The sequence below is a fragment of the Herpailurus yagouaroundi genome, unplaced genomic scaffold (genome assembly GCF_014898765.1).
Source record: "Herpailurus yagouaroundi ecotype Mexico unplaced genomic scaffold, PumYag 29, whole genome shotgun sequence".
Taxonomy (NCBI): domain Eukaryota; kingdom Metazoa; phylum Chordata; class Mammalia; order Carnivora; family Felidae; genus Herpailurus; species Herpailurus yagouaroundi.
In genome coordinates, this window is record NW_024412377.1 from 100,589,577 (window position 1) to 100,604,598 (window position 15,022).

At 43.3% G+C, this 15,022-nt stretch overlaps 1 protein-coding gene and 1 long non-coding RNA gene across 7 annotated transcripts in view; one reads left to right on the forward strand and one right to left on the reverse strand.

The window, feature by feature from the left end:
* GCNT4 (glucosaminyl (N-acetyl) transferase 4) overlaps positions 1-11,103 on the forward strand; it is a 36,407-nt gene extending 25,304 nt beyond the window's left edge. For 4 of the 6 annotated variants that reach the window (XM_040450741.1, XM_040450728.1, XM_040450761.1 and 1 more), the window contains one exon: positions 9,411-11,103. In XM_040450741.1, the coding sequence (XP_040306675.1) occupies positions 9,412-10,776 (1,365 nt within the window). In that variant the 5' untranslated portion in view covers position 9,411 and the 3' untranslated portion in view covers positions 10,777-11,103. Of the gene's footprint in view, positions 1-3,255; positions 5,357-9,410 lie in introns of those variants that run through there. The other 2 variants (XM_040450750.1, XM_040450719.1) reach the window with 2 other exon arrangements.
* The window catches only part of LOC121014463 (uncharacterized), a 15,157-nt gene extending 517 nt beyond the window's left edge, over positions 1-14,640 (reverse strand). Inside the window, exons 1-2 of the long non-coding RNA XR_005783229.1 lie at positions 14,618-14,640; positions 6,995-6,999 (exon numbers count right to left, since the gene is read on the reverse strand). This is a non-coding gene — a long non-coding RNA (uncharacterized LOC121014463). The remainder of the gene's footprint in view (positions 1-6,994; positions 7,000-14,617) is intronic.
* Between the last annotated feature and the right edge of the window lie 382 nt (positions 14,641-15,022).

Below are 15,022 nucleotides of genomic sequence, written 5' to 3' on the forward strand. Positions count from 1 at the left end.
GTTCTCCTCCAAGAGACTGGAGAGGCGGCTGGCCTTGTGGTTGACAGCATAAGCTCGGAAATTGGGCCAGAGTTGAAAGTCCTGGCTCCTCTACATATTAGCTATTTATCCTCTGTGACTCAGTTTCCTAATCTGAAAAATGAGGATATTGATAGGGGGGATAAAGAATGAGTAATAGGGATAATAAACCTCATAGGCTTATTGAAGGGAATAAAGAACACAAATAGTATTAGTGCTCAGTGTAGCCCATTAGGAAATGACAGGTATGTGTCCACCGAATCTGGTAGCATGACAATTTTTGTTGACTTTGACCAACAGACTCAGTCGAGGGGGCAGTGGAGCCAGACTGGACTGAGTACCACCATGAGGGTTCTGGATACTGGGGAACCGAAGTCCCCCCTCTGTCCAGTCCTTTGAGGGAGAGCAGTTGGATGTATAAACATGTATGTGGGGCGCCTGGGTGGCTCAGTCGGTTGAGCGTCCGACTTCAGCTCAGGTCATGATCTCACACTCCGTGAGTTCAAGCCCCTCGTCGGGCTCTGTGCTGACAGCTCAGAGCCTGGAGCCTGCTTTGGATTCTGTGTCTTCCTCTCTCTCTGCCCCACCCCTGCTCATGTTCTGTCTCTCTCTGTCTCAAAAATAAATAAAAACATAAAAAAATAAAAAAACCCATGTATGTAATGGAGGAAACATATTCTTGGCATCCCAAGAGTGAAACAGTGTTAAATGACAGCTAGGACTCTGTTTTCTCATCTAGAGAAGGAGGACTTTGGACTCAATTACCATTAAAGTCCTTTGTCAGTTTTAGGATTTTGCTTCTAGGTTTCTTCAGGAATTATGGGATAATTAATTAAGCTTTGGTGAAGAAGGCCCAGAAAAGTAAATTCTATTATTGAATTTTTTTTTTTTCCTACCGAAAAGTATGTTGACCTCAGTTAGAAATTGTTTACTTTTGGGGCGCCTGGGTGGCGCAGTCAGTTGAGCGTCCGACTTCAGCCAGGTCACGATCTCGCGGTCCGTGAGTTCGAGCCCCGCGTCAGGCTCTGGGCTGATGGCTCGGAGCCTGGAGCCTGTTTCCGATTCTGTGTCTCCCTCTCTCTCTGCCCCTCCCCCGTTCATGCTCTGTCTCTCTCTGTCCCAAAAATAAATAAACGTTGAAAAAAAAATTAAAAAAAAAAAAAGAAATTGTTTACTTTCGATCAATTTATAGACACAGTTCAGGATAGGACTTAATCACAGTATATTGTGAAATGAAAAAAAACAGATAAGACAGTATCTGTATAGTGAAACTTCTTGTTAAACAAAAGCAGGTCCACAAAGGTGTCGTTATTGAAAATGGTCTGGAAGGACAGAAGGTCCACAGAATGCTTTTGCCGGGTGATGGGTTACTGGTGAGCCTTAGTTCCCTCCTTACACTTTATGGACTTGTTCATTTTTTTTTTTTTTCAACGTTTATTTATTTTTGGGACAGAGAGAGACAGAGCATGAATGGGGGAGGGGCAGAGAGAGAGGGAGACACAGAATCGGAAACAGGCTCCAGGCTCTGAGCCATCAGCCCAGAGCCTGACGCGGGGCTCGAACTCACGGACCGCGAGATCGTGACCTGGCTGAAGTCGGACGCTTAACCGACTGCGCCACCCAGGCGCCCTTCATTTTTTTTTTTAAATGGAAGTGTTTACTTTTGTAAACGGAGAATGGAAAAGCGTTTCTTTTTCCTTTTTGAGATTATAACCTGTTATTAGTGGAGGAATTGTCCTCCGTTTGTATTGTCTTTCTGGACCAATCAGGCCATTCTTATGTTTTGTATGCTCACTGTTTATCTACTCACAGTCAGATCATTATTTGCTTTGCCGTCTTCTAGAACAATGAGAATGTAAGGTCATCTGGGCAAGAAACTGGCCTTTCTGCTTTTTTTTTTTTTTAACTTGTTTTATTTTTTATTTTTTTAAATTTACATCCAAATTAGTTAGCATATAGTACAACAATGATTTCAGGAGTAGATTCCTTAGTGCCCCTTACCCATTTAGCCCATCCCCCCTCCCACAACCTCTCCAGTAACCCTCAGTTTGTTCTCCATATTTGTGAGTCTCTTCTGTTTTGTCCCCCTCCCTGTTTTTATATTATTTTTGTTTCCCTTCCCTTATGTTCATCTGTTTTGTCTCTTAAAGTCCTCATATGAGTGAAGTCATATGATGTTTGTCTTTCTCTAATTTCACTTAGCATAATACCCTCCAGTTCCATCCACGTAGTTGCAAATGGCAAGATTGCATTCTTTCTAATTGCCAAGTAATACTCCATTGTATATATATACCACATTTTCTTTATGCATTCATCCATCGATGGACATTTGGGCTCTTTCCGTACTTTGGCTATTGTGGATAGTGCTGCTATAAACATGGGGGTGCATGTGTCCCTTTGAAACAGCACACCTATATCCCTTGGATAAATGCCTAGTAGGGCAATTGCTGGGTCATAGGGGAGTTCTATTTTTAGTTTTTTTGAGGAACCTCCATGCTGTTTTCCAGAGTGGCTGCACCAGCTTGCATTGCCACCAACAATGCAAAAGAGATCCTCTTTCTCCACATCCCCACCAACATCTGTTGTTGCCTGAGTTGTTTATTTTAGCCATTCTGACTGGTGTGAGGTAGTCTCTCATTGTGGCTTTAATTTGTATTTCCCTGATGATGAGTGATGTTGAGCATTTTTTCATGTGTCGGTTGGCCATCTGGATGTCTTCTTTGGAGAACTAACTGTCTGTTCATGTCTTTTGCCCATTTCTTCCCTGGATTATTTGTTTTTTGGGTGTTATGTTTGATAAATTCTTTATAGATTTTGGATACTAACCCTTTATCTGATATGTCATTTGCAAACATCTTCCCCCATTCTGTCAGTTGCCTTTTCGTTTTGCTGATTGTTTCCTTTGCTGTACAGAAGCTTTTGATTCTGATGAGGTCTCAGTAGTTAATTTTTGCTTTTGTTTCCCTTGCCTCTGGAGACATGTTGAGTAAGAAGTTGTGGCCTTTCTGCTTCTTTAGGAACTCGTAGGGTGCTGTGGGGGTGTTGAGGAAATGCATCCCGGCTGAGTCATCCTCCCACGAATGGTCTTACTTGAAAACTTTCTCTCGGTTTGGTGATGAGCCTGTCATCAAGGGGAGAATCAATGACCTTACTGAAATCAAGGAGCTGCGGTAGAAGGACCTTAGCTTATTCAACTACATCAGGACTTTTTTTTTTCTTTTTTTAATGAATTCATCTTTATATCAGTGTACTTAAGTGACAATTCTTCTTTGGAAAACTTTAGGAAGAAACAAAATCCTGATATTTCTAAATCAATAAAGTCTTCAAATCCTATTTTTCATACTAACATGTATGGATATTATGTTTAAGAATTCGAAGGTGGCCCACAGAGGGAATATTCTTCATGTGGAGAGAAAGCTTTTTAAACTAGGTACTAATTCTCAGAGAGCCTGAACGCTCAGTGACTGACTGGTCACTACGAGAACAAGTAAATCAGTAAGTAGTCAGTGACGGGATATGAGACAAGAATAACTGCCGTCAGAGTTCCGTAGGATGAGCTGGCTTTCTTTTCCTTCGATGGATTCCATGGCTGGAAGACTGACTACTCTCATCAGTAGCACCTGGCTTGCCGCTGCCTCTGCCTGCAGGAATAGAATGAGCTCCTCCCCCAGTGTCCTTGCAGGCTGATTCTCCAGGTATATAATCCCTTAAACTGGGCGGAAGGTCTCAGGACTTGGCGATTTTATGTTCATCCCTGTTTCAGTTTTAGGACGGATCAGTAAGACATAGTAATGAGAAATTTCAGTCAAAGACTAAAACCATTGTGGAAACCTTTATGTTGTAAAAGACGGTATTACCTAGAAGGTTAAGAGTACCTCTCTGGAGCAAGAGTCTCTGGGTTCAAGTTCCACGTGATGGGGATCCTAGCTCACCTTGGGGGACTTTCTTAATTACCACATGTTTCAGTCTCCTGTCTTGTAAAGAACCATAAAAGTAGTCCCTACCTCACTGACCCAGTGAGGGGATTGCGTACGTGCAGAGGGCTCAGAACATGGCCCCAGGTAACACCTCTTTGTTCGGTGACTCTTCATTAATAATAATGATGGTATAAAATTAGTAAGGGGCACTACATGGAGGCATTCAGGTATTAATTCTAAAACATTGCATTTGTGTCAGAACTTTGGGGGGAAATAGAAAATAGATTTGAAAAAATAGGACAGTAAGCCATAGGTCTTGGGCAGGATCTTTAAAGAAGTCAGGAGGAGGAGGGTAGCTTAGGCCAGGTGAAGATGTTGATGAAGATGAAGCCACAGCCCGCATTGGCCAAGTCACCGTCAGGACTGTGTTAAAGGGCTTTGCATGCGTTACCCCACTTACCTCAAAATCCCACAGGTAGTTGCTAGTATTAATGTACTTCTACTGATGTGGACACAGAGATGTGGAGACATTGAGCAACTTGTCCAGGGTCCAGGCGGTCGGTAGGCTGTTCCTGAGCTGAAAGAGGGTCTCCTCTGAGCTGAAGTCCTGGCTGTGTGGCCGGAGGGTGAAACGTGTATCGCAGGACCCTCCGTGGCTTCTGCTTTTTCCAGCTCAGCCCCTGAGCAAGGGCTTAGCTGTCGGCTGCTCCCTTACGATGTTTCCACCTCCTACTTTGGCCAGAAAAGAGAAGGTCAACACTGTCTGCATTTCCGCGCATTCTGTGTAACGTACTAGAAAACCTAGAAAACTAGGAAAAGGTTTGGAGTCAGGCAAGCTGCACACCTCTGCGGGGTGACCCCGTTCACATGCCGGGTCTCCTGACCCCTCGCAGCTGCTCCCCGCAATTCAGGAGGGGATTTGTCGTTCCCGTTTTGAGATAAGAAAACTGGGCTTCAGAGGTGAATTCGTTGGATTCAGCGTCCCTCCAGGGATTCAAGCCCGGCTCTGGGGCATCGTGAAGCCCGCATACTTTTTCTTCTCTCCCAAGTGCCCCCCTCTTGGACAGTCCTGGGTTTTGCAACTGCTGACTTAAGGAGAGTCCGTGGACGAGCTGCTAATGGCTGTGGCCGCTTAGCTCTGACTACAGTTCCAACCACTTAGCTGAGTTCACTTTGTGTGTGCCTGCTGTTTCTTTTAAGACTGTAATCAGCCCCTGGAAGGACTGGGAATAGAAGATGGTTTGGGGGAAAGGCTTCATTCAGCATCTTTGTTGGGCTTTTATTGAATTATCCAAACAGCTTGTTTCCACTTCGCTACAGCGATATCATGTCCTTTCCAGCCCTGTCTTCATCGCTAGGAACTCGTACCTATGTGGCAGTGAACTTGGCAGCGGGCCGGGCTTCCTTATTTGCCTGGGCAGGTGGGTGGGCGCTCATTTGTATTGTAATTGTAAGACCACTTCCTGGCAGCAAAACCCCAGCCTGCTTCCTGCTCAGGGCCTGTAACAGGGAAGGAGCCAGGGTGGGGTGTTTGCAGAAGGTGGCCTTGCTGCCCTAGTCTCCTAGGAACCATATGGCCGGTAGAACTGGCAGTCTGGCACCCGCCAGCTCTCGTGAGCCATCAGGAGCTCGTTTCCATCCTCCAAACCTGAGGCTCATGGGGACTCGTGAGTTTGGGCTGCCCCTGGCAGGGAGGGGAGGAAGCGCCACAACGGGCAGGTGCCTGCCACCCCCACCCCTTGCCCGCCTCTGCCCTCCGCAGCTCCTGACCGTGGATGTCACACACAGGTTCTGTCCAGGAAACAGCAGAGCCACGGTTGGAAACTGTGGTCTCTAACCTCCTGCAGGCTTTTGTGCCCACGGATGTCCTGCTGACTTCTCACCAAAGCTGGGAAGAGGCCCACAGCCCTTTTCAGGATTTGACAGAAGCTTATTCACTTCCCCCTTTCGGACTTCTCACGTGGGGAAAGGAATGCATTTTTTTTTTTCTTCCAAGATTTTATTTAAATTCCAGTTGGTTAACATAGAGTGTGGTATTGGTTTCGGGAGTAGAATTTAGTGATTCATCGCTTCCATATAACACCCGGTGCTCATCGTAACAAGTGCCCTCCTTAATGCCCATCACCCATTTAGCCCATCCCCCCCACCCAACAGCCCTACAGCAACCCTCGGTTTGTTCTCTGTCCTCAAGAGCCTCTTATAGTTTGCATCCCTCTCTGTTCTTATCTTATTTTTCCTTCTCTTTCTCATCTGTTTTGTTTCCTAAATTCCGCATATGAGTGAAATCATGTGGTATTTATCTTTCTCTGACTAATTTCACTTAGCATAATACACTCTAGCGCCATCCACCTTGTTGCAAATGGCAAGATTTCATTCTTTTTGATCGCCGAGCAGTATTCCATCGTATGTCTATACCACATCTCCTTTCAGTCAAAGGAATTTCTGGCCATGGTAAGCAAGGGGAGGGGTTTTACTTTGACCTGGGACAAGGTGGTATTGGAGGGCTGCTCAGATCCCTTGACATCTAGGGCTGACCCGTAGACATATGAGCTCTCCTCCTTAAAGATGCCCAGAGGAGGAAAGGAGAATCAGACAGCCAGATGCCTGGGCTGTCCCACTTCCCTCCCCTCGTTCCTTTAAAATTAACTCTCGTCCCGGCTGGCGAAGCTCAGACGTGGAACCAGAACCAGTTCCCACAGGACTTCTCACAGCAAGCCTACCATGTCTCCCTTCCACACATGCCCTGCCACCTGCCCTCTGTGGGCAGGCAGCCACGCCCGCTAGCCCAAATCGAACCGACTAGGCACCAGGCTGGAATCAGGAAGTGTGTGCTCCAGGTGTTCTCAGGAAGGACAGGGGAAGTGTGGGTACAGAGGAGCCCTTGAAAACGGGTGACAGGACAGGGAGCCAGCCTTTGCCTTTTTATGTAAGTGTGAAGATGATAGTTAAATGGTACATCTTAAATGCCATGATAACTCTGGAAGACTTTGCAGACCTCTTTAGAAATGTAAGGAGATTTTTTTCATTTTACCACTATGGTATCAGGGGGAACTATTAACTGATGCTAAGTAGGGATCCCGTGGACCGGAAAAGACAAAGCAAAATTTTACTTTGGGTAAGATTCATTCTAATTCTAGCCATTTATGTACGCTCCTTCCTATGTATGAGTAATTGCCATGAACTAGGACCATGATGAGATAGATTGATTTGGGATTGATGAATCTTATGAATCAAACTTTATCACAACACCTGCTTCTAAACATGTGCTCCAACTTCTGAAGAAACTTGTTGCCCTGTGCATGGGGAGTCAGTTTTCCCATGCTCTGTAAGAACTGGCAGGAACGTTGGCTTTGAGCTGGTATGGATAGAACCCTACTCGTTTTGCTTCAGAGGAGAAGCCTGAGACCTAACAAAGGGACCCAGAGCCATGAGCCTAACGGGGATTCTGTGACCTGGGTGCTGATTCAGCTAATGAGAAAGGAGAAGAAGGGATGGAATTGGGCGTATTTATGGGATGGCTTGTTAATGTGGACGTGAGGGAAAGGAAAGAGTCATATGACCCTCCAGTTTCAAGCCTGGGTCATTGAATGGGTGGTGTCACCATAAACTGACACAGAGAACACAGGCGAGGTGAAGATGTCAGATTCAGTTTTGGACTCAGCTGGGTGCCTGTGGGATATCTAGTGGAGATGTGGAGATGTCCGTCAAGCAACTGGATGTTCATGTCAGAAGCTTGGGCAGCAGGTGAGGACTGGAGATAAAGGTGTTGGCAATGTGTGTGTGGACATCAGCATCCAGAGGGCTAGGGAGAGTGTGCACGAGAAGAGCAGTGAGCTGAAGTAGGGCGCTGGGGAAACCCGAGGAGAGGTTGCGAGGTGTCTGGGGAGGACCAGGTTCTGCAGGACAGTCTGTTGTCCATAAGGCGTTGTTCTGTAACGAGAGTGATTCAAACAAAGTGAGTGAGGGCATGACCTTCCCAGGAGAGCTAGTTCAATTCATCTGAACTACAAAAATAAATGAGGTTCAGATTGCTTGTTAATTCTAAGACACTTGGGAACAAGATTATGTCCTCATCTAAGATTTATTGAGATGTGTTAGGAAATTGCACTTGGGGCCCTCAGACCTCCCAGTTCTCAGGATTTGAACCTCTTTGAAGCAGCTCTGTGAACTCAGCTGGTCCTCCTGTCCTCAAGCCTTGCAATAGCACTTTCTGGTTCCCCCCTTCCTGCTGCTCCCAAAATAAACTCATCTGTGCCCTCACTTGATTAGCCTGTTTTTATCTGAAAAAAAAAAAAAAGTGGTATAATCATTTTTTAAAATTCAAATACAAAAGGATATTCACGGATAAGTACATCTCCCTCCTACCCGGGCCCCTAACCCTCCACCCTCTCCCACCCCACCCTGGAAAGCAGCACCCATTCCCCATGTCGAGTCTCCATAGTATCCTTCAGGAAATAGCCAGCCAGCTGCCTTTTCATAAATAAAGTTTTATTAGAACACAACCATGCCCTCTCATTGGTGCGTTATCTGTGGCTGCTTTCCCGCTCCAGTGGCAGAGTCGAATACTTGTGACAGGGAAAGAAAAGTTTGCCAACGTGTGCTCTTTTTCTGTAGATACGGTTTGTATCATCTTTTTTTTTTTTTTTTTGACACACACGTGAGTGCACTAAACACAGTTATGCATTTCGCTTATTTCCATTTCACAGTATATCCTGGAAATTGTTCCACATGGGCACATGCAGTTTTGTCTCCAGCTTTTTCACATAGTATGGATGTAATTAATCCATACCTCAGGTGGCAGAGGGGATAAGGGAGGGGGTCTCTTCTTATAAGGGCACTAATCCATTAATGAGGGACCCACCCTCGTGTTCTAATTACCTCCCAAAGCCCCGCCTCCTAATGTCATTACCCTGGGGCTTAGCTTTCAACCTATGAATTTGGGGAGGGACATAAACATTCAGTCTATAGCAGTGGGGTTCACTGGGCTCTTCCCGTCTGACTTCAGATCTATATCTAATAAGGATCTGAAGGCAGAATCAAGATGGATGTTACTTTCAGGCTCAGTGGGCCATTTGCATCTCTGATGACCCCTTGATGACCTCTAACTCTGTAGACCTCTGCCCAAACCAGAGTAATCTCTCCCCAAATACTCTAAGTAGAAATGCAGACGGTGAAAGTTACATAGTACCTATATTTTAGGCGCTTACATTATTTGCCTTTATTTGGTAACCAGTGTCTCTCAGAATTTAGGTATAGTTAACACAGCATACCACAAAATACCACCATTCTGTGTGTTCTCACTTCCTGATTTCTGGATCCTCTTGTAAGGGTGAGAACCTTGTTTTATTTACCCCTGGGCCCAGCCTTCTGCCTGGCATGTGGAAGGTACCCAGTGAATGGTGATTGAACTGTACTAATGGCCTCTTAGTTGTCTTTCTCTTATTCCACCTGAATTGTTCCTTTTCCTTCTTACAGAATGAAGACATTCAAATGCTGTTTTAAATACCCAGCACAGCAGAAAGTTTTCGTCTTATTTTTAACTCTATGGCTGTTCTCCCTGTTGAAGCTTCTAAATGTGAGGAGACTCCTCTTCCCTCAAAGAGGCATTTACTTGGTTGAATACTCCCTGAGTACCTCACCTTTTGTAAGAAACAGATACACCAATGTTAAGAATGAAATCAGGTATGAAGTTAACTGTTCAGGTGTCTATGAACAGGCACCTTTGGAAATTGGCAAGAGTCTGGAAATAAGAAGGAGAGAAATCATCGACTTGGATGATGAGGATGTCGTGGCAATAACCAGTGATTGTGACATTTATCAGACCCTAAGAAGGTACCATCAAAAGCCTGTTTCAAGGGAGGAGAGAAGCTTCCCGATAGCCTATTCTTTGGTTGTTCATAAAGACGCAATTATGGTTGAAAGACTAATCCATGCTATATACAACGAGCACAATATTTACTGCATCCATTATGACTATAAGTCACCTGATACCTTCAAAGTTGCCATGAACAATTTAGCTAAGTGCTTCTCCAATGTTTTCATTGCCTCCAAAATAGAGACAGTACAATATGCCCACATTTCCAGACTCCAAGCTGATTTAAATTGCTTGTCAGACCTCCTCAAGTCTTCGGTTCAGTGGAAATATGTTATCAATCTGTGTGGGCAAGATTTTCCTTTGAAGTCAAACTTCGAATTAGTGTCAGAGCTGAAGAAGCTCAATGGGGCAAATATGTTAGAAACGGTAAAACCCCCTAACAGTAAAATGGAAAGATTCACTTACCACCATGAACTAAGACAGGTGCCTTATGAATATGTGAAGCTACCAATAAGGACAAACATCTCCAAGGAAGCCCCCCCTCATAACATTGAGATATTTGTTGGAAGTGCTTATTTTGTTTTAAGTCGAGCGTTTGTTAAATACATTTTCAACAACTCCCTCGTTAAGGACTTTTTTGCCTGGTCTAAAGATACGTACTCACCTGATGAACATTTTTGGGCTACCTTAATTCGGGTACCAGGAATACCTGGGGAGATTTCTAGGTCAGCCCAGGACGTGTCTGACTTACAGAGTAAGACCCGCCTTGTCAAATGGAATTATCATGAAGGCCTTTTGTATCCCCGTTGTACTGGCTCCCACCTTCGAAGTGTGTGTATCTACGGAGCAGCGGAATTAAGGTGGCTTATAAATGATGGACATTGGTTTGCTAATAAATTTGATTCTAAGGTGGACCCTGTCTTGATTAAATGCCTGGCAGAAAAGCTTGAAGAACAGCAGAGAGAATGGATTACTTTGTCTTCAAAAAAGTTATTCATGGCTAAAAGTCCCATAATCACATCATGATAAAATCATGACAGAAAGAAGCTATCTGATAAATGGAGCTAATATGGAACTGTGTGCTATACTATGCCCACTACCACGTGAGCTTAACCTTCTCATAGTTGGAGAGGTGTCCAAAATTCCACACATAAGGCAAAATGACCTAGGCTTTGATGACAATAAGACTGCACTTGGTCGGGTGATCTTTATGTTTGTTTTTCCTTGTAATCTTATGGAGCTAAATCAGAGATCGAGTCATATGATGCCCTCAAGGCTTACCCTAATCACACTTAATACTTTAAGTTTTCCACATAGCCATCAGGATTCTACCGAAAAGGTGTTGGCGTGTGCGATAATCACATAACTTTTTAAACCACCAGTTTCAGAGTACTGTTTAAGTGTAGTGACCAACTCTCCTCTTGTCTCTTAATTCAGCTCCCTAGACTTTTCTGAACCTTTAGAATATTACCCGGAGAGGGGTACCTGGGTAGCTCAGTTGGTTGAGCGTCTGACTTTGGCTCAGGTCAAGATCTCATGGTTGGTTCATGGGTTCGAACCCCTCTGTCAGTGCAGAGCCTGCTTGGGATTCTCTCTCTCCCTCCCTCTGTCTCCCTGTCTCTCTGCCCCCTGCCCTGCTCATGCTCTCTCTCTCAAAAATAAAAAATTAAAATTAAAAAAAAAAAAAGAATATTAGAAGGAGAAACCACTACCTCAGGAAAGCTCAAAGAAAGTCCAGTTTCTTGTTTGCCAAAGCATAATTTACCTATTAGTGCCTCACTCTTTCAATTCGGAGTCATAAGACTTGGTCAGTGGGGCATTTATAGTGTATGAATGTTGGGGAGGTTGGGTGGGGGGGAGGGGATTGGGACAGGTGGTGCCTGAAGAGAAACAAGGGGATTTGCAGGATTTTTGCATCATCGTACACAACAATTTCATGAATGGTCTCCTTTTTTTAGTTCAATTATTTCTTTAAAACACATTTATTGATGAAAAATAAGAACTTGGTTAGTAGTTCTAAATGTCACACTGCTGAACGTTAAACCTAAGTCTTCTAGTTCATAGATTATCATTAAAAGTATGGTTTTTTTTTTACAGTGGAATTGTTATAATTTTGTTTTATGGAACCATTAAGCTAAGAGCCACTGAATTTTCTCAAAAAGATTGTATAAAATATGACAGCTTTCTAAATCAACTATTATGGTCATTTAAAATTCTTGCTTACATCTCCAATAACTATCCAAATAGAATCTAGACTTAAAATGATAAAACCTCTAAGTTCACTGAAGTCTTCTCAGCTTAGATACAGAGAGAGAAAACGTTAATTTTCTTACGGACATAGCAAGAATTTTCACTAATGGTATTTTGTAAAACCTACTCCTTAGAAAACTACCACAACGAATCAAATATACATCTATCTCAGTGTAGCTATGTTGTGCTTGAGTTGAAATGGGACAGGAGCAGAGTCCTGAGAACAGGCTGTAATATTTTTACGTCTCTTGGGAAATCATGGAGCTCATGTAAAAATTTCTTCCTGATCTTATGTTTCAATGTCGGCCGCAGAATCTATGTATTTAAATATTTTCTAAAATGTCTGTGTTCTCCATGTGAAATGCACTTTGCTTGTTTTCAAGCATATGATACTGACTGCCAAGCGGGATCACTATTCTCCCTTTCTTCTTCTCTGGAACTCATTTTTCTTCCTCTCCTCCCCTCCCCCACTCCAAATTACTTCATTCTTCAGAAAACTGTGACCAAGCCCCTGTTCTTAAAAATAAGTCACCCTTGGACAGAGCTAAGTTCTGCAGAAGATACTTAACCATTTATTAGCATGTGTGACTGTGACAAGCTAAGTCACTTTCTATGAGCCTCAGGTTTCCTGATCTTTAAAGTGAACACTTGGATGCTTACCCTGGCTTCCTCATACGTGTGTGTGTGTGTGTGTGTGTGTGTGTGTGTGAATCAACTGAAATATGTGAACTGGTTTGAAAATGGAGACAAACTATTGACAATAAATATCAGAGAGTAGTCTTATTACAAGGCAAAACAGAGATCCAACCCCATTGTGAAACTTAACCCTTTACCTTTTCTGGAAAACCTCTGAAATATAAAAGAAGCCACATTTGCAGGAGCAACTTCTGTAAATGAATCCAGGTACAAAGAAACCCCTGTCACCACATCTGGGGTTCTTTTTAAGCCAATATGATTAGCAGATTGATCCCGTGTCTTGGATGGAGGTTAGGGGTAGAAATGTTTTTCCTACCTTCTAGTCTTAAATACACAAGTTCTCACAGACAGCTTGGTTTTTATGGCTTTGGTCATCAGAATAAATGTAAAGTCTGAAAACTCGATCTCCTTGTCCCGTGTCTTGCCTCTTGGTGACAAATGATTCTATCCCCTGTTTATTGGGAAATTTTCCAGTTGTTAATCACTTTCACACCATATCCACATGAAACATGCCACCACAAAGAGATGACAGCACGTTGTTTTCCCCAGTGACACATTTCCCATGATTCAGTTCAACATTTCAGGGGGCTTGTCTGGTCATCTCTTTTGCCTTGGGAATCCTACAGTTTCCTTATAGGCCTTCAAACCTCCTTCAGACCTGACTCTCCCCTAAAACCTTTTGGTATGATTTTTCCTGCTCTAGAGAATGTTCTACAGTCTGTGTTTTATAATCATTCTTTGCATAGTATTTATTGAATCTAGATTCTAAGTTGTTTGGCAATGAGACCAGGACTTGAAGTTTGTAAGTTGTATTAGATATTAGAAAGAGCTACTAAAATATATCTACATTATGTGAATAATCTACTCTAACATTATAATATTTAAAGATCAATGTTGCTGCTATTTTTAATGTTTTGGCTATTCTAAGTAAAAAAAAAATATATATATATATATATGTATATATATATATATATATAATGTTTAAATTTGCAGAGTTAAATATGAAGATTTCTCTTGCCTTCCAGAATGTGAATATTATACATACACATATATATATATTTTTTTTACATATTTCCTGAAAACAAAAAGACAGTCTTCTTTGTGAATGTAAAGTGAATGTCCTATGTGTATGTTACAGCTGTTTGTGTTATTGTTTTTTGCCATTTTTGAAAAGCATATTTCCCATTCTGTGAGTTTTAAATAGATTGGTATTGCATTTTGGTATTGTGCAGCTGGTAGATGTTAATTCTCTGGTATTATAAAATAAAAATGTGCTCCAAAAGCCGAATCCCTGGAATTTATTTTTTTAATGTTTATTTATTTTTGAGAGAGAGAGAACGGAAGATGGGCAGAGAGAGGAGACAGAGGATCTCAAGCAGCATCTGTGCTGACCACAGAGAGCCCAATGCCGAACTCTAACTCACAAACCACAAGATTGTGACCTGAGCCAAAGTCAGACGCTTAACCGCCTAGCCACCCAGGTGCCCCCAAGTCCCTGGAATTTATATTTCCTTTCTCTGCCTATGCTGGCTCCTCACAAAGACTCTTTCAGTTTTTAACACTTGCCCAGTATTTGAAGAGCAAGTTAATTTCACTCAGAGTAAAAGAATTCAGCGTATGGATTATACACAAAATATGGGCACACAAACTTGAGTTGTTTTCCAGGATCTCTGTCTTCATTCTCCTGCAGACTGACTTCTCCTCCAAGATTAATTATCTAGACAAGTATTCATGCCTGCTTGATGACTTTATGGATTTTAGTTATTTTTTTTAATTTTTTTTAATGTTTATTCACTTTTTGAGAGAGAGAGAGAGAGACCGAGCATGAGCGGGGGAGGGGCAGAGAGAGAGGGAGACACAGAATGCCAAGCAGGCTCCAGGCTCCGAGCGGTCAGCACAGAGCCCGACGCGGGGCTCAAACCCACAAACCGTGAGATCATGACCTGAGCCGAAGTCGAACGGTTAACCAACTGAGCCACCCAGGAGCCCTTGGAAGTTAGTTTTTAATACAGTAGGTTGAGGTTCTTCATCTCAGGTTCTTCAGTTCCCGGAAAATCAAGACTCTTTTTCTGTCTCTACCAGGACTCCTGCCTTGGTGTGAGTCCCCTTGACTGTGGTTCCACCCGGCCCTCAGGCTTGGTTGGCTGCTTATTCCTGATGAACTGCCCCTCTCTTCTGGATAATGCCATTCCCAGCCCTACTAAGCTAAGGACTACTTGTTGTTGCTGATTGCTATGCCTTCCAACCACTCTGAAAATCCCAGTGGCCAGTTTTCCTCTGTCACCCTTTCTAAAGCTGTAACCGTCACCAACCTCCCTAGCTGGCA